Source organism: Camponotus vicinus, unplaced genomic scaffold, assembly GCF_025532165.1.
Source record: "Camponotus vicinus isolate PSW18456_S1 unplaced genomic scaffold, iyCamVici1.0 SCAF_2, whole genome shotgun sequence".
Lineage (NCBI taxonomy): Eukaryota > Metazoa > Arthropoda > Insecta > Hymenoptera > Formicidae > Camponotus > Camponotus vicinus.
Genome location: NW_028141956.1, coordinates 24,172,395 through 24,195,341, shown reverse-complemented (window position 1 = coordinate 24,195,341; position 22,947 = coordinate 24,172,395). Strand labels below are relative to the sequence as shown.

The window sequence follows — 22,947 nt, the reverse complement described above, 5'->3', positions numbered from 1 at the left end:
ATTGAAAAATCGCATATGCTAGAGTATCTGCCGATTACACGCTCTCTATGTATCTATAATCTTCGTCCTTATGTACAGTCCCGTCCTTTGCCCCCCCTTCCCCCTTTTTTCCGTCAATTAACGAAAGCGTGGCACGTATCGTTGTTAAGAGATTAACGAATTGTCGCGTGCAAGTGTATTAAGTGTGCATTTGCGCGTCATGTGTGACATGTTTCTCTTATCGAAAGTAACTAGAAAATAGACACCCGCTATACGTAGAAAATATACAGCTCTCGCGACAAATGGTTCTATGTTCTATACACGCCAATCGCAGAATTATCGCTATCCGCGAATCCAAAGTATTGAGGTGTCTCAGATATCGCGCATTCTCTCTTGAATACAAAAAGACTGATCTTTCCTAGCGTGTAAAAAAAATTAAAAAAATTTGTCTGCCCTGCGAGAATCAAAATATAAATATGACAATCTAACAGAACTTGACAACAATTTTTCATTATTTTTTAAATAAAAATAAAATTAACAAATAATAAGACTAACTTAAATATTATTTTAAATCTTGTATCTTTTTGCTATGATATGATTACGGACATTTAAAATAAATTATGATCAAGTTTTTCCCTTAAAATATTGAAACATTAACAGTTTTCGAACAAAAAAATCTGAATAAGAAATTAAGTTTTGCCACAATTTTGCTTAATTAATTAAAAAATTAATAATGTATAAAAAATGTAAAAATTTTTTTCATAAATTCAACCTTAAAATTGACTTGACAAATTTTGTTTTACGATAGAATTTTAATTTTGATAAGATTTATACGAGAACAAATGTGTATTAAATTCGCGAGAAATTCAAGAAAAAAAGCGCGATATTAGAGAATATTAGCGATTTATCAATCTGTGCGTTGATCGTAATACATTCTATGTCGCGATAATCACACGAGCAGTCGTAGGCAAGATTCTAAATAAGTGTACCAATTGAATTGATCTGCAACAATATTTTTTTTTCGCACAACGCAATCAACTTTCGCGCCCTGAAACTCACATTTCGGATGCTCGAAATAAACGCAGTCATTTCATCATAGCGTTTAATCGAATTTAACGTCGAGCTTAATAATAACATTTAGCTTGCCCGGACAATATATGTGACGAAATCCAAAACGTAATGAGAGCTTTCACGCGCGTGTATTCGCAATATATTGCGAATCGAGCTCGTTTGCTGTGCAAAGCGAGGATGTGTCGCGAAATCAGGATGTCGATGCGGCTGTGCGAGGCCGATTGGCGGTAACGCAAATGGGATCATCATCCGTATTTCTGCTTTTATCTCTTGCCTTTTTCGTTTGCGAAACGGCGAAACGTCGATCGGGCTTTGTCGATCTCGTCACTTTACACTCTTGTTTCTCTTTCCCCGTCATCACGATCGGTTCGATCATAAATATGACATCGGATTTCTGACGAGATCCTTGAATCGCCCTCCCGCCTCCGTTTACAATTATGTTTGATATTGTAACATGGGTGCGGCCAGGTTGGGGTGGTGGGCTGTATTCATTCTCAGAGCCGAGATGCTCTTGTTGTACCATTCGTCTTCCGCTGACATTCCTGAAACGGAAAGCACGTTTTAGGCGAACCACGTGAAATTTAAAATTGCCAAGAGTCTGACTTATTATAATCTCTCTCTTGTTTTTCATTTCTAAATTATATATTTTTACTTATTAATACTGTGATAAAAATAAATTTCTAGCACATAAAAGTTATATTACAAAAATATATTATTGTTATTTATTATTTAATATATTATTTATATATTAATATATTATTTAATGTTTTACACTTTATACAGTAATCACAAAAAATATTACAATTTTATCCATATTATATGCATCTTTTTAGAGGATTATAATTTTATTTTCTTAGATAAATTTATAAATTATACCTTTAATTAATTCTGTCTTTTAATTCTAATAGATTAGTATAAAACTGACAAAATATTTATTATGTTATGTTAAATGAGGAAAAAAGAAAGACACTTTCGCTTTGGTGGTAAAAATAGTTACAGCCAATTAAAAGCGAACATTATTAACTATAATTTTAATTAATAAAACAGCCTATTCTCCTGATAGTAAGTCGATATCGAATGTCACGGCGCGGAGAATAGCAGATTTCTTTTCTCTCCCGAAAGAATCTTGAAAAGTGATTCGATTTAACGACTTTCCGCGGAGCTTTATCGAGTCTGCTAATCGGTCAATTTGCTATCGCATTAAGGAGAGAGGCGTTAAATCGTTAAGGAGAAGCGGCGAGATTGCGAGTGGAGCATAGAGCAATCGCTCGCTCGCTTACTCGCTCGCACCGTGCAACTTCGACAGGCAGGCAATTCGCGAATAGTCTTGATTCGATTTAAAAGCGATATTCCATCTCGCGCCGGAAATGGTGTAAGACGGCGCTGGGGAGCGGAAATGGAGAGAGCGTCTTGGAGGCTGGCGGGTAGAGTTCTCTCGTGCCCGGGCGTCGGATTCGCGCCATTTCCGCTCCGGATTTTTGCGGAATCATTCGATAACGTCGGGTCAGCATCCGCGAAAACGGCGCGGGAAATCGCCGAGAAGCTGGACGAGAAAACGAGGCCGCAGAAATTAGTTTGTTCGCGAGATGTCGAAGAAAAATTGACATGTGTGCGAGAGTCGAGAGACGATATTCGGATACAAAATATGTGTATATTTGATGATGAAGTTCATTGCGAGATAATGCGTTTGATAAAAAATTCAATAATTATTATAAAATCATTATAAATCACATAATTGTTAATTTACAGAGTACGTTGGTTTTGCAAAATGTCAATTTTATTCAATTTTGACGTTTCTAACAATATCTGGCTATTATATAAATTCACTTTTTTGCACTCTTCCCATAAAATTAACTCCTACTTATAACAAAATTATTTATAAATGCAATTTTGCTTTAAATTAAATTCTTTCGTTTAAGATATTTTTGTATTTTAATCTAGGAAACTTGGAGTATTTTTTTTTTTTTTTTTGTAAATATCGGCGAGATAAGATACGATTTAGATTCAAATGCGACAATGACACGATCGATTTCCCGCAAAAGAGTAAAGTCGGTTACCTTCAAATTCTGGAATTAAAGACATTTGCATGATCCTTGACCTAAATGAGAGGGTAACGCGCGAACCATTCATGTCGCTCACTTTACGCATATGCTCGCATCTAAAGCACTGGCGTTGCATTATTTATGACTCACCCATTGCATCTTGTCGCATACCGGTAACGGCCGACATATTCGACGCTGAATGCGACATGGAGAACGGCTGGGTCATGCTCGGATAAGACGTCGTGCCCATCTAAAACACAGTTTGTCACGATCAATGACGTTGATAATTCGATCCATGATTTTAGTGAAAGGGAAACTAACGATCAGAACGTTAAAATTTAATCATGATTTCACCACGTTCTTTGGAATACATAATCCTCCTTAATTAAATAATATTGAGATCGCGTTAAAAGATTTATCGTTCTATTCCGTTTGAAAAATGAACGCGCGATTTTAATATTGCGTGTAATTAATTTTTCACGGGCAATATAAATGAGCGAAAATGAATTCTGCGATATCAATGAAATTACAGAGTAACACGTGGTTTGAAAGACTGTTCTAAAACAATGAGAAGAAAGTAATGCGGTAATTAACGTGTATGAAACATAATTATCGGCTATAAGCCACTCTTACATCTTCGCTCGCTGGGATAAGCAAACGCGAAATCGAATGTAACGAGGGGGATATATGGTTTCATTATAAAAATTAAATGCGTAATATACGTTCAGAACTGATGGAAATTAATAATACGTCGCGGTGTCTATTTCCTGGTCGTAATCAATTTTCCAACGTGTTACGTGATCCTACGTAATATCACAATTATTAAATACAATCTGATGAAGATAGAAGGAAAAAAACTAGATCCTCTCTGAACGATAAAGAAATTTGCATGGCATAAAGCGATAAAAAAGTGTATTTTCTCTGATACTATTTTCCATCGATGCTTTTATCAATTTTATTACGAAGAATAACTATTAATTATAAAGTTATTAATTATAAAATAATTATCATTTATTTTATATATATATATATATATATATATATATATATATATATTCATGCTTTTAATATTATAATTTAATATTGTGTATACGTGTATGCGTGTTGGCTGGCACATTATTATTAAATATTTCAAGAATCCTGAAAAAGATATATCCACTACCGCAGAAAAAATATCTCCATTTTAATTTCTTTTATCGTATAATTTATTTTCTTAAAAATTCAATAAAACAAAGAGAGACGAAAAAAGAGAGAGAGAAGAAAGAAAAAAAAAGAAAAAATCAAATTAAAGATTGCGTAAATAAAATATAAGTCTTTTTTTTTTCAAAGAAACCGATAGACACGCTCGTGAATTATCGGCTCAATTAAAACGGTAGGCATTCGGTAATTCGGCCGACCCAACTAATCAGCCGAAATGCAATTTAGCTATATCGACCGATAGCGATGCGCCGGACATACACGCTCAGGTGCACTCCAATTTAATACCTCGGTTAAAATCATTAACGAGAAACGCATCGAATTCATTCGCAATATGGACCTTCAAAAGCAGCCGAATCTACCGTTGTATCGAAATTCTTAGGTAAAATTTTTTTATCGATATACATATATATTTTTTCAAATAACACATTGGTTTCGCGTGTGATCTACTTTTAAAATAAAAATATCTATTAATTTATATCGCAATATTTTCACACTGCTATTCTATGACTAATCGCGTGTTAAAAAGTGGATATATTTGAATGAGAAATATTTAAAACAATTTTCTCAAACCTCAATTCGGACATGACTGTCAAATATTTAAATGAGTTTGATCTTTTTATTTTTTTTCTCTCAATTAATTTTCTCTAAATTCAAAATAAAATTCAAAATAATTGCACACAAAATATGAGCAAGATATATAATATATGGTGTAACATATTTTTTATAATTCTTTTCTTGTTTATATCTATTCTTGTTTATTTTGTTTACTAATAATTTGTTTATATTATTTACTTGCCATTATTGAGGGTGTATCTTCGCGCTGAGTGTATTGGTGAGCGTGCAAAGCGGCGGGTATCGATAATAATGAAATTTCGGAAGCGTCCTGCGCGTCGTAAGGGAGCCTCACCTGGGGATAACGATTTATGCCATTTATGCTGTTGTGAGGATGGGGGTAGGGTTGATAACCTCTGCTAGCACCAGGATAGATATTCCTCATCATGGCACCTTGGCAGGCGGGAATTGGTGTCAAAGCCTTCTGCAATTGCTTCTCCTGCTTCCGGTATTTCGCTCTTCTGTTCTGGAACCAGACCTACGCAGAAATAAAATTGCATAAGCGAATAGGTGCAATCGTATGTATTAACGATATTTAAACAATTAGTACAACCATCTTATTTCTCTATGCATATATACTATTAATGTGTCGAGACTATTAGATTTTAGCTGTGTATTATTATTGTTATTATTTCTTTAATTTATGCAAATCCAATTAATATAGTAAATAATAAATGTAATATATTAATAATAAATGTATATAATAATAAATATATAATAATTAATGTAATATATTTTAATATTAATGATATATTAATATAAAATATTAATATATTTAATTTGATATTTGATATTAATATTATTATCAAATATATATACAAATAGATTAATATAATATATCTTTTATAAAAGAAAGAAAGAGAGAGAGAGAGTTTGTTAAATTTTATATTATATATAATTTTATGTGTGTTACACAAACAATTAAAGAAACATATGTTGGGGTTATGGATTTATTTTTTCCCCGGTATAGTTTTTTTATATTGCATTTATTCGTTGAAATTGCTTCGAAACAACTTGAATCTATACATCAATTGCTTTGGAAGCGTTTCGCCAATACCATATATTCTAAATTGGAAAGGAAATATCAACGTTCGATTCGATTGTTTTACAAATTATAAATTCGTTCCGCTTTAAAGCCTCAACAATCTCTTCTTTTTCTGCCTAAAAAGTATTTGTTTTATACATTTTCGCGGTATTTTTAAGACAAATTAAAAGATTAAAATTTTAAAATCCGCAAAATTAATATATATATTTATGAAAATAGTTATTACGTACTAAAAGATATATTCAATACTTCTTTGCAATATGTTTGCGACAAAATAGTGACCAAGAAACTAACAAAGTGCTGCACCATCGTACACGAGTACTTAACAATTAATTTTAGGACAAGTGAGTCGACGGTGATCTTGCGATAAAAAAAAATGTCATGAATCTCTCGGGTCAAAAAGTCGCTTCTTTTTTTTTCTTTTACCTCTTGAACGGATCCTAAGTTTATCCCCGGCAACCCAGGGTGGTTTACCTATCGCCATTTTGCATCGGGCAATTTCCATTGTTTCGCGGGATTAGTAAACCCATATTGGGGCTTGCCTGAGCCGCCACCGGCGACTCATCCCGGCATCCACACTGGCGCACGTTTCCGCACCCCGGCCCACCACCCCTCCCCCTTTTGGCCCCTCATCCACGTCCACCCCCGTAACCCCCAACAATCTCCACCCTCGCGCCCTACTCTATCATCCAACTAACAGACCCCTCTTTCCAAGGCCCCCGCCAGAAAGAGAAAAGCCTGCGGCTTCTCGTCCCGGGTCGGGGTTGTTTCCACCCTTACCGGTGACGTCACCGGCGCCACCCGATTGGCCGATGCTGCGGCAGTGACGTCACACCGGGCTCGCTCATTGGCCAACACGTTTTATCGACATTTCTACTGTGCACCCTCTCTCATCGCCGCAGAAGTGGGTGACACGAACCGGGGTGGCTCGAACCAGGTCTGTTCTCTCTCAAATTCTCACTCTCTCTCTGTTCTTCTTTCCCTCCCCTCCCTTTCTCCCTTTCTCTCTTTCTCCGTTATTCTCTCATACTCTCTGCATCCTTCTGCCTTACTCGCTACCCAGCTCTATCACTCTTTATGTGGAAGCATGGCGTTTCCGAAGAGTGTCTTCTGAAATATTTGCAGCGACGTTCTCGTATCAACCCGAGTACGCAAGAAAAAATTACATGTTAACAGAAAATAGATATTTCTTTATTATAAGAACTCTGTCTAATTTTTGTTCAATGTTTTTCAAAATTAACAACTTTGCCTTTTGTAATTTTCTATTATTTTGCTCGGATAACGTAAAGAAATACTGCAGATTTTATCTTAAAAAAGAAACTTACACATGCACATATATATACGATATATAAATTAAAATAAATTTTCTTAAAATATGTCTTAATTTTATTAATTAATATTTAATTCTCTTGTCTTTTTAAAGTATTATATACCTTTATTTCTTGACGGCTGTATATATAGTATGTATAATTTATGCAAATCAAGAAATTACAATATTTAATTCGTAGTGAAAAATGTATAACAAATGTTGCGATTATTGAAATATACGAAATTTAATAATTATTGAATAATCAGAAAAGATAAAATTAGAAAACAAAAACATTTCGAGAAATATATAATTTCACAATTATTTCACACTATTTCTTCTACAAATATTTAATTAGAAGCTGGTTTGTTATTAAAAAGTATTTAATTAATTCAAACATTTTTCTAAACGCTTTATATCAATCAATAAGAAGTTTATTTTAACTGAAAATAAATATAAGAAATAAATTTATAACTATTTTAATTAATCATTCCTCTCAGTTAATTATAAAGTAATTTTGATGCTAATTTATTAATCTCTAGCAATATAGCGTCAAACGGCAGTCTGACGCGATAAAGGTCGTCACCTACGTCAAGATCTATATCGTGTTAATTCACACCAAAGAGATTAACCCCTACGCAAGAAATTAATAGTTCATCAGCAGTGGGATTATTTTCGCTAATGATCTTTCTATTACAACACATTGCGTTGTCTCTTGATGGTATGTTGTTCAAACTTTGTACAAGCATTATCTTGCAAATTTCATATACGACAAAAATAACGTAATAGAAATATTTGCAAGAAAAATATATTATTTTATACAACTACATATTTTTCTATTTATCATATATATATTTAGAATAGAAAAATTAATTTTTACATTTTATCAATTTTATTTAACTGCATAAATATTCATATTGGACTCGATGGTATTGAGTGGCAAACGAATTTAGACAAGTAATTTTGCGCAGCTACAATTAACTTTTGGATTATCTTAGATTTTACTTAGATTGTCAAATTAATTAAAATCCAAAGTTACGAGTTCAGCGAATTCAATTTCAATTTATATTAAATGTGATAAAATAGATTATTTGAAAAAATATATATAATTCATAATTTAGTTACTTAATCATATAAAATTATATATTTATAGACGCACTTTACGATAGAGAATCAAAAATTCCCAAAATGACAATTAATTTTATATTGCGTAAATAGATAGAATCATCGCTAGAGAGATACTCTCACAATTCAAATATAAATAAAAAATAAAAATAATAATTTCATATGTATATTTTAATGATAAATGATCTTGCATAGGAAATTACGACGAATGAAGTTCTGCAGTAGAAACATCTAGACACGCCAAGCGGAGTAATGGAATCTTATTTAGATTAAGTTCTTGCCGCGAAATTGGCTAGAATCCGGGATTACTTAGTCGAGAGAGACAGCGAGTACTCAATTCGGATATGAAATATTATAGAGAATCGGTGCGATTATCGGAACAATAATAATCAGAATATTAATTCTAAAATGAATGAATCTTGAGTCGAGATTTATATCGAAAGGGATCTCTCGTTGGGGCAATTCAACAATCGTAGATTACAGCGGAAATTATAGAAATTACCGAGTTTGCGATACTTCTTTTTTAATGGTATCACTGGTAAATTTGCAAATAAAATGAAGAAAATATTCGCAGTGACGGGAGCGATGCACAAAGATTCCGAAGGTAAAGCCACATTTGAAGACTCTTAACAAAGGGCTTGATTAACATTTTCATGACGAGCATGCATCGTTCTAACTCACATGTATGGAAATCGCGGAACGTGCGAGAGGCAAGTCGCATAATCAATCTCAATCCGCATTGGAATTCTCATCGCGGGGCGATTTGCAATTGCATAAAACACACTCGGCTTTCGAATAATCTGGCATTACCGCGTACACTAGTCGAAGTAGCTGCTAATTCTAAATATGTAGAAAGTGTAGCGCATTAAAATATTTAAATGCGCTATTTTAAGAAAGTATAATATACGTTCTAAAAATATATAAATATAAAAAATATGGAATATCATAAATATTTGTAAAAAAAAACTAATAACTGTATTCGGTACATTTTACATAATTAAATCGTGCATTTCGAAAGTAAATCAAATTCTAAAGCTCGTTAAATCCCCCGAGGCATGAATAGAAATTAATGCGAAACCTATTTTAACGAGATTTTCAAAGTTGGATTTGTATCTGTCAGATGTACAAACAGAGCTCGATTGATTATCTTTTGGACCTCGCATTTTCGCGAGGACGGTTTTCCAAAAATTCCCAATAAGAACTCGATTCCCATATTTGCCGCTCCCCTGGTATGTTTTTTTTTTCGCGTACATGCTTGTATTTCCGCCGTGTATATGCAAATGACATTGTCGACGCTTCGTTTAACTTGATACCGCGTGTTTCCGTAAAATCTAAAACGGGACGTATCTTCACTATCGAGAATACTGTTGCGAATAGACACACACATCTATACGTATGCATGTAGACATGCAGAGAGTTCGAGAATTGGCGAAAACTGGAGATAGATAGTTTGAAATTCGCAGTCGATTTTTGTCAAGGGAAATAACGAAACGCGGATAGATGACAGATTGTGGCTAAAAATATTCAGAAATCACGCACTTTTGGCGAGAGGCAAAAAGGAAACAACTAAACGCTACTCGTCGTTAAAATAAAATTTACTTGAAACGTGAAAATTTTTAATTCAACGATGAATTGCTCCAGATTTAAGATATCCCTCGATATCTCTGTTAAATCGACATTGATTCGAAATTTTCGAGGGCGCTCCGTTTACTAGCCAACGTACATCCTGTACATACGGTACACATTTACGGACGGGTAGAATAGGTTGCCCGAAGAGAGATCCGGTAAAAGGGTGATTCCTTTTATTTGCCTCTTCCCCAGAAGAGCTTTTCGAGAACATACTTGCGTCCCTCAAGGCGCGCACTCTGCAAGAACTGGAAAGCTAAGAGTTCGTAATTCAATAACTGCTCTCCCCATCTCTCTCTCTATCTATCTATCTATCCGTCTCCTTCTTCCCGCTCATAGAGAAAGATAGAGGGAAAGAGTATGAGGTAGAAGAGAGATGGCTATTCCACGGGGAACGCGGCTCAAAATGTCTGCTACTTTGAGGACCGCGACCGAGAAAACTATCCTCCCCTGTATGCCTGAGAGAATACTGCACTCTGATAGCTAACCCACATACTAGCTCGAGAAAATGTGATACACGGGTAATGGCTTTCTTGTGAAAGAAAAAGAAGACAAGAGCGTGTAAGACCTATTAATATATAATGATATACTGTTGCGCATCCATTTCAGAAATTTTCAATATGATAACATGTGTAATTAAACATATATATTTATGTATCAATTTTAAGAATTATAATCAATTTTATATAAACACATTTAAATGTGATTACAGGTAAAGTGTAATAAACATTATTTCTTTTATATTTATATTATTTAAAAAATTATAATTTTTTACTTCAACTTACAATATTTCTAAACCGAAAAGTTTAGCTCAGATTGTCTGATATTAAAATTAAAGTAATGAGATAATTATTTATATCTATTGGTAATTCGATGAAATTTATTTATTATTAAATTATTATTTACATAAGCGCGAAAAATATAAAGTCAAAGAGCAGGACACTTGGCACCAATTTTTATGCTACTCTCATAAATTTTCTTGTTTCCTGTCAGATAGGAAGCCGATTTTCTCGTAAAACGCTCGACAGGTAGGTAGGCTTCGATCGGAAGTCGAATCGAAGTAAAAAGGTCGAATGAAAACTCGGCTAACTCAATATCGCGGAGCTCGGGATTTCTCTTTTCTTTTTCCTCGGCATAATGGGATTTCTTGTGCAATGATTCGAGAATTATTCTCTTACCACGGGGTGTTATTACGGGGTGTTATTCAATTTTTTACTATTATTATTCATTATTGTCATAAATACTTTCGCGATCCTTGAGCGTATATTATATCGACGATTTGACGATGAAACATTAGAACATCTTTTCCGTGTTTGTAACTTTTTTTATTATATATTCATATATATAATAAAATATTTCTGCGGTTCTCTAATATTCTAATAAGAATTTGATTAAAATAAAATTTATCTTGTAAAGCAAATAAAATATATATGATTTTGTTATCAATTTATTATATATTTAAAAAGAAAGCTAGAATTAGAAATAGAAATAATTTAATGCAACCATAACTATTCTATTTTTATTTGTAATTATCAAGCAATTATGAAAGACATTCACTCTGCTCGCCCAAGTGTTTTGCTTTACCTTCCTATTAAATTTATTTGCATGCTTGTGTACGTATACGTAGCAGTACATTACATCTTCGTACCAAGTTTCCTGCAAACCTCACTCGAAATGACATAAATGGACGGAAACGATCCTACACAAGGTATACCGTGTTTCGCCTGGAAAACGCTCATTCAAGGTGCACTAATTTGCGCGCATGCGTTTGCGCGTTTAGAGAAATTGCAAATCGTGTAGCGTTGCATCATCATCAGGGTTAAATCTACATAAAAAGTTATATTATATAATCTTCTCAAGAAATCTTACAGAGTACATTTGCTTAAAAATAATTCCTAATTATTTAAAATATATAATAATTGTTTAAAGAATGTGTTAGATATTAATATCTAATAATTTGTCATCAATGTTGATGATAAAAAATTGAGAAAATTGTACATTAAATGAAATTTATTAAACATTAATATATATCATGTGTGTGTAAAATATTTCTAAATCGAAAAGTTCAGCTCAAATTATCTGATATTAAAATTAAAGTAATGAGATAATTATTTATATCTAGTTCAATGAAATTGATTTATTATTAAATTATTATTTATAAGCGCGAAAAATAGAAAATATTTAAAAAGAGATTCTTTAAAAACAATTGACACAAAAAAAAAACCAAAAGACAATTAATAGCTGCAGATACTAGAAAAGCTCACGTTTATATGTCAGATTTTGCGTATGTTGTTTATTGCGTATTTTATGGAAAAAATTACAGACGCCAACATCTCGAGAACAAATTCCATTTTTTTTTTCGCGAGAGACCATCAATCGAGCAACCTCGTAGATGTAGGAGTCGTTCCTTTAAAAGCTCCCGCGCTAGTCACGGCATTCTGTTTCCTCAAAGATAGCGACACGGGCCGTGGAGGCGGCGAGGACGAGAGAGAAATAGACGGCGAACGAGGGTGGCAAAGTTGAGATGAGTTGGGCGCGCAGGGGGTTGGGTGACGCTGTACCGGAGGCTGCCATTATATCTGAGCCGCCATTTTAAATTGAATTTTCTCCACCCTAGATAGATCTGAAACGTCTCAGGCTTGCCGGGCTCGCTATTCCTTCCACTACGAGACGAGAACGAGATGGTGCCGGGGCGACGGGGAAGGGGGAGGAGATGGGAAGAACGTCGGGAGAGACAAGGGCCCCCCTTTCTTACGTGGCCGCCATCCTACCTTTTTCTTCCACCGAGAACCCCTGTTTTGCGACCGATACCTTCCTAAACCCAAACCGACCTCGCGATTCCTCCAGGGGACGACGAAATTTTCCTTCACCCTTCGCGTTCGCGCAGAAAACGGTAGGAGAGTGTCTCCGAATTTTGCGTTGATATTTATGATTCTTTCATCGATATCATTTTATATGAAATAGGTAGGTATATAGATTGAAATAGATTTATAATTGGACGTTTACTATTTATTATTTTTAAAATTTTTAATTTTATTTGTACGATTAATTAAAATCAATTCTATTTTAGCGTATTCAAAAATGTGATTATTGTATTACATGTATATTATTTACGTATATTAGATATATAATAGATATATAATAGATGTATAATAGATATATAACAGATATATAATAGATATGTAAAAAAAAGACTTAATATTTGATAAAATATCATGAAAAATTTAAAGTAAAAAGAGAAAAAATCTAGAAAAAAATGCGAAATGAGGTGAAATCTAATTTAACGCGGTGTAAGAAATACTTCGGTCTCGAACGGGACCGAAGAGAGTTATGGATACACATTTTGCTCCAAATCACGAAAGTTTTCTTATGCGAGGTGAAGCTACCGTTGGCTCGACAGTAACCGAGATGCGTAAATCCGCGAGCGTTAATTACAGTGCGCGCTTTGCAGATTACAGGTAATTGGCCGATTCTGGGGCAGCCGCGCGCCGGAAAACCAGCGAGACTGGAAATGACATTTAAAACTGCGAGCCTCCCTCCCTCCCTCTCTCTCTCTCTCTCTATTCCTCTCGTGTTTGAGGTCGGAACGAACACAGGACCATCCGCCGCGCGGGTTGTGCACCTCCTCGCGGCGGACACTTTGTGCATCGGTTATAACCGGCGAGCGACGAGCGCAAACCGCGTTTTACTTGGCATCGCAGTTTAACAGGGTTAAGTCGCGGCGGTTCCCGGGCTTTTAACTCAAACAACACCCCGTTGCATTATATATCAAAAGAGCGCAACGCACCGGCGACTGTTTTAATATGTACCGCTCGCTCGCTCGGAATTCGGGACCGGTGTACGCCAACCCCGGCATCTCCTCCCCCTCCTCCCCCTCCCTCCTTACCCCTGTTCCCGCTTACCTCTTTCTCTCTCATTACCAAATCCTCCATCCTTAATGTCATCACAAACCGCATCACTGTCGGAGAACTCACGTTTTCATGTCGAAGAAATTAAAAATTTCATTACTATAACTTTCCATGAATCGTAATCATCTTTTCCTTGCGGGAATTTATTTCATTACGTGTTGAGGAGAAAATAGCAATTGTCAATATATGTTTTTAAATGTTTGCTGCGATATCAATAATGTGAAGGATCATATTTGCCTCGCGTGAAAAGTCTCGAGCGAAATCGAAAATATTTTATAGTCCAGCGTTTGATATAAACTCTTCGATTTATTGAAAGAAGTATGTTGAAACTCGTCTCTCCGGCCCCTCCGATCAATTCCACGACCCTCAAAGAATATAGGGTGTCTTGGATCGACATTTGCGCGCGTAACTTCATTTTGTCACCCCACATGCATCTTTGATTCAATTACACAGTGAGTCACAGTCAAAAAGATAGACGGGAGATAAGTATGCCTAGAAACTTTTCGGCATCGTCAAAATATGAAACATAATCTTAATGGTAGACTGTTAAAAATCTCAAATAATCGTTCGATTATGCAAAAAATGCTGAAGAGAAAATGGTGCTAATAGATATTTAATGATGATAAATATGAAGGAATGAGTTGTCCTCGCATCATTAATTAAAAAAAGAAAGCGTTTACATTTTTACCAGAAACTGATGCACTATTTCGATTCAACTTTTCTTGTGAAAAATCGTACGCAACAATATCACTAATCATTATTGATCTAATTTACGTCGAATCCGAAAAATCGTTTGTTTTGCCCTTATCTGCGAGAAGCGGAACACTCACCTGAATTCTGGCCTCGTTCAATTTGGTGGTCCTCGCCAATTCCTCCCTGCAGTATATGTCCGGATAATGAGATTTTGCAAACGCCGATTCCAATTCTGCCAGCTGCTCCTGGGAAACAATTGAAAAGCCGTGGTAAAGGCCGATTTGAACTACCCGGCAGGAAATTTCGGCGCGATACGAAAGATTAGAGCTAATCGAAATGTCATTATCGATCGCAGGATTCGATGTTCCTCTGCAGGAATATACGTTCGTAAGAAATATCGACGACGAAAAAAATATCGAAAAACAAAAAGGTGCTGGAAATAAAAAAAATATACTAAGAAGGGTATTAAGAAGTGAGCATTTTTCGGATACTTTGGACGTGCCAACCTGCGTAAAGGTAGTCCTGTGTCGCCGTCGGGCGGGTGTTGGACAACTAGCCGTTGTAGGTGTGTGACCAATATGAGGACTAGAGGCGCAGGGGTCAGGCTTTAACTTTTTAAAAGCGCCTTCTGCTCCTGAAAAAAAAAGAAATTTAACTTTAACACTTTTACAAAACCATCTCTAATAAGATTTGCCCAAATAAACTACACGTCAAAAAAAGAAACTTACTAATTTTCGCATCTGCCTCGTATTAAACTGAAATAATGTTTGCCTATACAGTCGATAGATAAATTTCAATTTTATTAACATTGCATTAATCAATTGTATTGCGTATGGGTGTATAATTACTTCATAATTTCATAAATGAAATTACTCGCCGATTGCGCTTGAAATTATTTTAATGGCATATTAATGTGGCCATCAAATAATATATTGAGTAGCAAAATTGTCGAATAAATAACATAATATAACAATGCGTTAAATTGTTATACACACTAAATTTTATTCGTATTTAAAAGGTAATCTCGCTGATCAAAATAATTCATTTTGATCAGCGTGATGCAGAAAACGATCGGTTTTCTCCAAGGAACAATTTACATTCCCTCTCTTTAGGGGATACAATTGCATCTTTACTCAGCGAAAAACAAGATTAAGAATCAGATGCACAAAACTAAGAATTCTCGAAGGCTCGTAATTTTGCAAAATTTCGTATAATTCCGCGGAATGTGTTTGAAAAGGCTTTTGCCTGTCGTGAAAGTGCAACGCAGTCGAAACTCTTTTCCGCGAGCAAACCGAGTTACGTGACATTTTTCGAGGCCAACGCGATAAACAAACTCCGTTAACGACACCCGGCTGTGGACGCGCGGTCAACGCTCTTTGCAGATTCCCCTGCGCGTATTGTTCATCCGTTAGACGACGAAAGAGTCGGACAGGTGCGAATCGAAACTCGATTTCCCGTATCGCTTTCATCGCCGGAAAATTCGATATTCCACGGAAGGCGCGATCCGTCGAACTCTCGACCTCGGACAGGTGCGACAAGGTCCACGGCCGCCGTCGTCGTCGTCGGCATCATCGTCGTCTTGGTTGTCGGCGCGACGCGGCGTCGCGGCGCCGGCTTTATGAACGAACGTAGGTACCGGGGTCGCACGGTCCCGGGGTAAGCGTGGCGAGCGAAGTCCCTCGCACTATGCTAACTTGGTTAGGGCGTTAATGACCTAATCATGTTACATGCTGATTCAATGTTCAAGGATGAATGCTGTCCACTTTACATACCTTGCCCGGTTACCCGGTGAACGAGGAAACTCGGTCAAGTTCAGCGAAGAAGGCGAAGGGCCCCGTGCTCTCTTTGACTTTTCTATCATCTATATCGATCTCTTTTATCCAAAAATTTTTTTTTCTCAAAGCATTTTAATCCTCGAGAAATTTTCGTCGAGTATCACGTTCAAATTTTTAATATATTTCGGAATAATAATTGAAAAAACGAATACGTAGAATTTTTTATTATTATTTTTTTTTTTTTGAGATTTTTGTAGCGTAGAAAAATGTAGAGAGATGGGAATTAAAAAAATAAGAGATTAAAAAGAATTTTTCACGGTACATTCAACCATATGTAATCACGCGCAATTAAATTCTGAAAGTTGTGATAACGCAGACTGGAAGGAATACTTTGTTCCATTAAAAGTATATTCCATTTTAACGTAACAAAAAGCTCGTCCTAATTTTTTGTACATGAGTATAGATTGAAACGAGATTTTCATAAATGATACGAAATGAAATTAATGTCTCATAAAAGGTATCGGCAAAAAAGTGTTTTCCGCGATCTTTATGATGTCGAAATGAATTTTTCCCATTAATTTACGATATATAACAATGGGATATATCGACCCATTCACGCATTGTGTGATTCTTTTGTATAGTATGTAAAATATTGTTATAAACATTCTTCACAACCATTATTCGACAGACACACACAAACTTATAAATATTGATTTTATAATTTAATTACAAGGAAGCAAAAGTTTATTACTGGATTGTAAATTTAGATTCGTGAAATATATTTGTGTATTGCTGTTTCAATTTGCGAGGGATTTGAATCCGTTTTTATGCAATTACAGAGTTTTTCGATTGCAAAAAATAGGCAAAAAAAAAAATTACGGTTGTCGGTTTTACATCTTTGATGTAAAAATCTGCTGAAAAATTATATCCTTGTAAACTATATTTGTTAAAACGAATACGCTATATATATATATATATATATATAACCAAATATGAACATTTATCAAAAGAATGAAATGTTATTACAAGCGGATAAAATTATCGTTATCGTAATAATATAATTGTTTTTTGTAGTTATAAACCAACACACATTATACAACATATACGTATATTATAAAACGTATACGTATATTATAAAACTTTTTTTAAAAATGGTTTTTTGTAAGTAAAAATTAAAATGTTGAGGAGAAAGAGAAATTTATTTTAATAATATTTTATTTATTGGAAGGGAAAAAAAAGAGAGAAAGAGAAGTATATAAACAATTAGAAAGATTTCTTTATATTAAATTTGTCTCTGTATTTAATTAATAGCTATGCTATTTTATAAATAGTAACATTTTTTACCCACAATGCTAGTGGGCATTAAATATGAAAGAATTTTTTTTCAACGAAAAAATAATTTTTTAAAAATATAAATAGACCTCTCTCTCTCTTATAATTTTCTTTCGAATGGAATTAAAATAATATACTAAAATAATGTACTGTTTCTAAAATCATAGAGATTTTTTGTACTTGAATAAAATTGACAAATAATAGAAAATATAAAGAGCAAGAATTTAGTTATAGAAGACATAAAATATTTCAGACTTGGCAAGTCTTTTTTCAATTTTGAAAAAAGTTCAGAAATAGTTTTTTTAAAGATCGGAATTAATTTTTCCTTCAACATCAAGCTACTGGAGAGGTCCATAAATAATCTCAACAGTTTACATCACATGTATCATAAACTACAATATAATATGACGTCTAGGGAAATAAATTCATGCAATCGAAGATGAGCAATGATAATAAAATGTCGACGAAACCGTACAACCGTTCGCAGCCGAGTTAACCCTTTGTTGGCTGAAGTTACAAGCTGTTCGCCGACAAGCGACTCTCGAGAAAAGCTCGGAGAAAGGAGCGAGGGCGCATTGTGGCGCCGGCGGCGAACATCTGCCCCCGCAGATTTTGGGGGGACAGTCAGGGGAGGCAGAGGGGTAATTAGCGGTGATTTTAACGAGGTGACACGCGCGACGAATGACACGATTTACAGGATTACTGGTAATGCGATGGCCTTCTCCCGACCTACAGCTGCCATCCGTCGGCATCTGCTGTCACATTAGAATGCATTATCGGTCCAGCGGAAAGTGATACGCGCGTTTCTCCATGATTCACTCGACGTAATGCAAATTTGTTTCTTCTCGCGAGAAATCGTGATTGAAATTCTTATGAAAATTGATCCAATATTCACATCTACAAATCTATTTGCCAACATCTCACTTTCATGTGTCAGATATATTAATTAATTAATTTATTAATAATTCTATTTGATGAAAAGATGTCATCAAATAGAAAAGCTGTTGAACTTTTTAACATTTATTTTCTAGAAACGATATGTACGATTAATAGCAAAAAAAACAAGGAGTGTATCTTTTTCAAGATAACGCTCTTCAAATATTTTGTATATGCAACTTGTAATTTGTAGAAAAATAGCGGAAGAGGAAAAGATATTAAAAATAATTAATTCAAATATAAGTTTTTTTTTTAAGATGAATAAAAAACTTTTTATTTACTTTTATAATTACTTCAATATGGTTTTCAAGTTTAACGATCAAAACAATTAGAAGATTGAAAAATAATAATACAATTTTTGCCATCATTTTTTCCACGAGAATTATTAGATTCGATTAAAATTCCTTAATATTTCATTTTCAGTTAAGAATTCCATATCGCGACGCGTTGTCAGAGAGTAACGCGTAGTAAGGTGAACACGCGGAACAAATTTATTTTTCTCTACGAGCACAGTTGAGGGTTGACGACGTTACGGGTCACTCAACAAGAGCGGGACGCGCCTTTTAAGGAGGATACGGGGACCGCGCGCGCAGAAGACCGTCGCTCGAGTACTTTTAATACCCGGGAGAACGCGCGAGGGGGTTAACGACATTAATTTTTCCCTCCACCGCCGTCCTGTCCTCGTTTTATTCCGTTATCTCTTTTTCCCTCGTCGCGAGGCGGCCCGACGCAGTCGGATTATCATTTGCATGAGAATTCCGCGGTAGTCTCATTTCGTTTCCGGGAAACCCTGACCTTGAAGGGTACGACGGAATGCTGGATATCGTGATTTGCAAATCGGTGCCACCGCGTGAAACTCACATTTGCCGATATAACAAGGACGAAAAAATTCTAGCGACTTGCCGCGTCGCGATAGACCTGTTGAACTTTGTACTCGTCAAGCGCAAGATTCCTTGCTTAGAGACGAAGGTTCATTAAGAATTCATTTTGTAAATTCCAATTAATAAGCGATGCACTTCAGTAAATAATTTATGGACTCCCGATGCAAACAAATCTTGTTAGAAACGCCTAGTTTCTTCAACGGGGTGGAAAATTTAATAAAATAAGACAGTTTATTTCGCTTTTTATTCCATATTAACGACAATCGCGTAATATTAAAGCGTTTCTAATCAATTCAAGTCGGATATAATTTCTATTTACTTTATAGATGAGGGATAATTATTGTCTTTGCATGTTTTGGGAGGACATGATGATTAAACGCTTCGCATTTAATGAGTGCGAGTTGACGTTTCGAGCGCACGAGACACGCTTATGAAATACGAGCCGCGATACAATAACAAGAAGGAGAGGGAATGAGAGGGATGAGCCCTTTCATTCGATCCCGATGCCAAGTCTTTCGAAATCGGGCGCGAGAGACTCGCCGCCCGTCCAAGCATGGTCCGACGTTTCAAGCCCACCCCATTAACGCACCCTCGGTGCTAAGCTCTCTTAAGCCCTACTAGCACATAATAATAGTCCATGGAACAGGTACCACCATATGTCTGGCCCACCCGACCCATTGTCAACACTCCGGGCTGATCGCGTCGCCAGCGTGAACGCGTGCTCGGGGCTCAACAAGCGGAAAATACGTCTATCTCGAGACAGCACGATGCCCATTTTTCTCGACGATGAAAAAACCGAAATTTCAACAGTTACAAATGCATATCGAATTATAAAATATATCAAGAACATATTTTTTACAGAAATAAGAAAGAACATATTTTTTATAAAAATTGTGTGTCAAAAAATGATGAAATAAGTATCAAAATAACCCACTTTTTTATTAGTATTATAAAATCACTAATTTCTTTATTTTAAAATTAATTAGGAAATATGTTTTCGTTTAAACTTAATAAAAATAAAGAAAATATTTTGTCGTATATTAATCTTATTTGTGAAACATGTATTCCAAAGCGAGACGAAAATTATGAGTGATGTTTCCAGTTTAAAAAAAAAATTCCATCACATAAATAAAAGAAAAAATATAAATAATCAACGCACACATGCTAATCTTTTCCTTAATTGAAATAATAATTTCGCGCTTAAATAAGGTCAGGAACTTATTCCTCTGTTAATATGTATCACCAAAACTCGAGAAATGGTACTCACCGACAGTCGTGGTGGCCCCGACGCTGCTTCTGCCAGGAGTCGCGGCGGGCGTCGGCGGGCTCGCCTCCAGGCCCTGATGTACCCCGTACAGGCCGAAGTCCTGCTCATTCGAGCTGGCGCTGCTGCACTTTCTCTTCTCCTGATTGTGATTCAGGTGGAAGCTGTCGTTCTCGACCAGGCCGACGCCGAGTAAACCCAGGTTCGGCCTGAGCTCGTCCATCAGCTTGTTCTGGCCGCAATTGGCGGCGGCCGCCGCGGAGAAGTTGAGTTGCCGGCTGAAGATCGCCGGGAATATGTTGAATTGCTGGTGATCGAGGCTGAGGGTCGTCGGCAGGGACGAACCGCCACCGCTGCCACCGCCGCCCCCGCCGCCCCCGCCGCCGACGGAGGTACCACCGACGGAACCGACGCCGCCCGCACCGGGACCCCCGGTACCTCCGGACAAGTCGTTAGCCAGGGTGATGCCGGGGTAACCTGGTCGAGGTAGCTCGTATTGGTAGCACCTGAGCGAAATGTCGACTATCTACGAGGACATCTTCGCGATGACGTAATGCCTGCGATGAGGGCGCTCCACGTCCGCTTTGCGAATACGCACCGCGTTATCCTCCTCGGAGCGACGCACCGAGAGATCCTTGAGAGATCGAGGATTCCGGCGGAGAGCGCCTCGTTATCCTTCGGCAATTTTTCAGTGACTTCAACGAAGGGCTGGGTCGCGAGAAAGGACGTTTCTTCTGTCAGAGGTGCTTTACACTTTTCAAAGTTTGCAACTTTCGAAGTATGTTTGTTTAGAAAGAGTAATATATCTTGCGTGATTTAGCTAGTTGTGTGTTTATGAACTATCCAAGGAGATTAATCGAGCAATTTTATAGATCTCTTTTTCCAAACATTCTCTTCAGAAAACACTCGTGCAGGGGGTGCACACCTTTAGTATCACTATTATTGAAAATTCTTACTATGAGCGATAGTTATTTTAAATGTTATCGCATCTTAATAATTAGAGTGAGATCCATTTGTGTATGTGTTTGAAAAGTTGCAAAAAATTAAGACGGAATAATTATGTATAAAATATTGCTTATCGATTTAGCATTAAATTAATCTAGATTTCGGTTAAATTAATCCAATTTTTACATGTAGTCTCTTCAATTCTCTCAGTAATATATGTCTGAAAGATTTAATGTAATTTTTATATGTGACTTTTTTGTATGCGATCTTAATCTTTGTAAAAATTTGCAGGCAGCGGTAGATTTTTGCAAATTATTCTTATATAATAGTTTAGCCCAGATCCAATTCGCGGTTCATTCCGCATCAAGAATGGACATTTGCGTGAAATTATTATTTATTAATAGATATTAATTAGTTTGGACTGCTTGTGTGTTTTCTATAACTGCAATTTCGTTGCACTTTTGACAAACGAAGATGAGTATGTCTTCAAATTTCACTTAGAATTGTGGTTCTCTTCTTCATAATTTTTTTAATAGTCTCTTCAAGAATCGTTCGATTAAAAAATCCAAATTGAAGACACATGAAAAATTCGGAGATGGGTCTCTCTTCCTTCGATTCTTTCTTCGTTAGCAGTTCAAGAGTCCTTTTGGTATTGCTCTTCGAATAACAGATGCACGAAGGATGAAAACGATGCACGATATCGATTTTAAAATCTATGAATCGCCAAGAAAACGCATGATCAACTCGGTTAAATCCGATTATCTCGTCGATCCAATTAGAAGGGTGCGCGACCCCCGCGAGGGGGAGGGTGTCGACGGGCGTTCGGCTGGATCAGCTGGCCTTGAAAATTCGGATATCGAAGTAATTGGTGAGAAATGGCGCGACGTGCAAATCGGTATAAAGAAATGGCGCGCACCGCGAAACGACGACGACGACGACGACGACGGCGACGGCGAGGACGAGGTCGACGACGGCGACGACGACGAGGACGACGTGCACGACGCGCCCTTCCGTCCTTCCTTGCTTCCTTCCTTCTTTCCTTCCTTCCTGCGAAGGACAACGCGGTGGGAAAACCCGATGACGACAGAAGCGGAGAGCGAGTCAGAGGGGGCGACCGCTCGCCGTGAGTTCTTGTGGGATTCTGTCCGCGAAATGCAGTTATCCCGGTGACTCCGCGCGGGGGTGAGTGAGCGGAGAACGCGTACGA

The 22,947-nt window shown here is 36.3% G+C and overlaps 1 protein-coding gene across 2 annotated transcripts; it reads right to left on the bottom strand.

Annotated features, from left to right (window-relative positions):
* Positions 1–667: 667 nt before the first annotated feature.
* LOC145966238 (homeobox protein unc-42) lies at positions 668–21,310 on the bottom strand. 2 transcript variants are annotated; one of them, XM_083090195.1, is made up of 6 exons: positions 20,799–21,310; positions 15,114–15,241; positions 14,745–14,852; positions 5,200–5,382; positions 3,243–3,342; positions 668–1,592 (listed from the first exon to the last, which is right to left on the bottom strand). In XM_083090195.1, the coding sequence occupies exons 1-6, from the start codon at positions 21,016–21,018 to the stop codon at positions 1,486–1,488; spliced, it is 846 nt and encodes a 281-aa protein (XP_082946321.1). In that variant the 5' UTR covers positions 21,019–21,310; the 3' UTR covers positions 668–1,485. The 2 variants fall into 2 exon arrangements, with proteins under 2 accessions (XP_082946321.1, XP_082946319.1); XM_083090193.1 differs by lacking the exon at positions 3,243–3,342 and having other exon boundaries at positions 20,799–21,162.
* Between the last annotated feature and the right edge of the window lie 1,637 nt (positions 21,311–22,947).

Coding starts and splice junctions, on each gene's coding strand:
- LOC145966238 (XM_083090195.1), bottom strand. CDS start 21,018: ATGGACGAGCTCAGGCCGAACCTGGGTTTACTCGGCGTCGGCCTGGTC. Junction 14,853..15,113: donor ACAGGACTACCTTTACGCAG/GTTGGCACGTCC, acceptor ATTGTTTCCCAG/GAGCAGCTGGCAGAATTGGA. Junction 1,593..3,242: donor TATGCGACAAGATGCAATGG/GTGAGTCATAAA, acceptor TTTCCGTTTCAG/GAATGTCAGCGGAAGACGAA.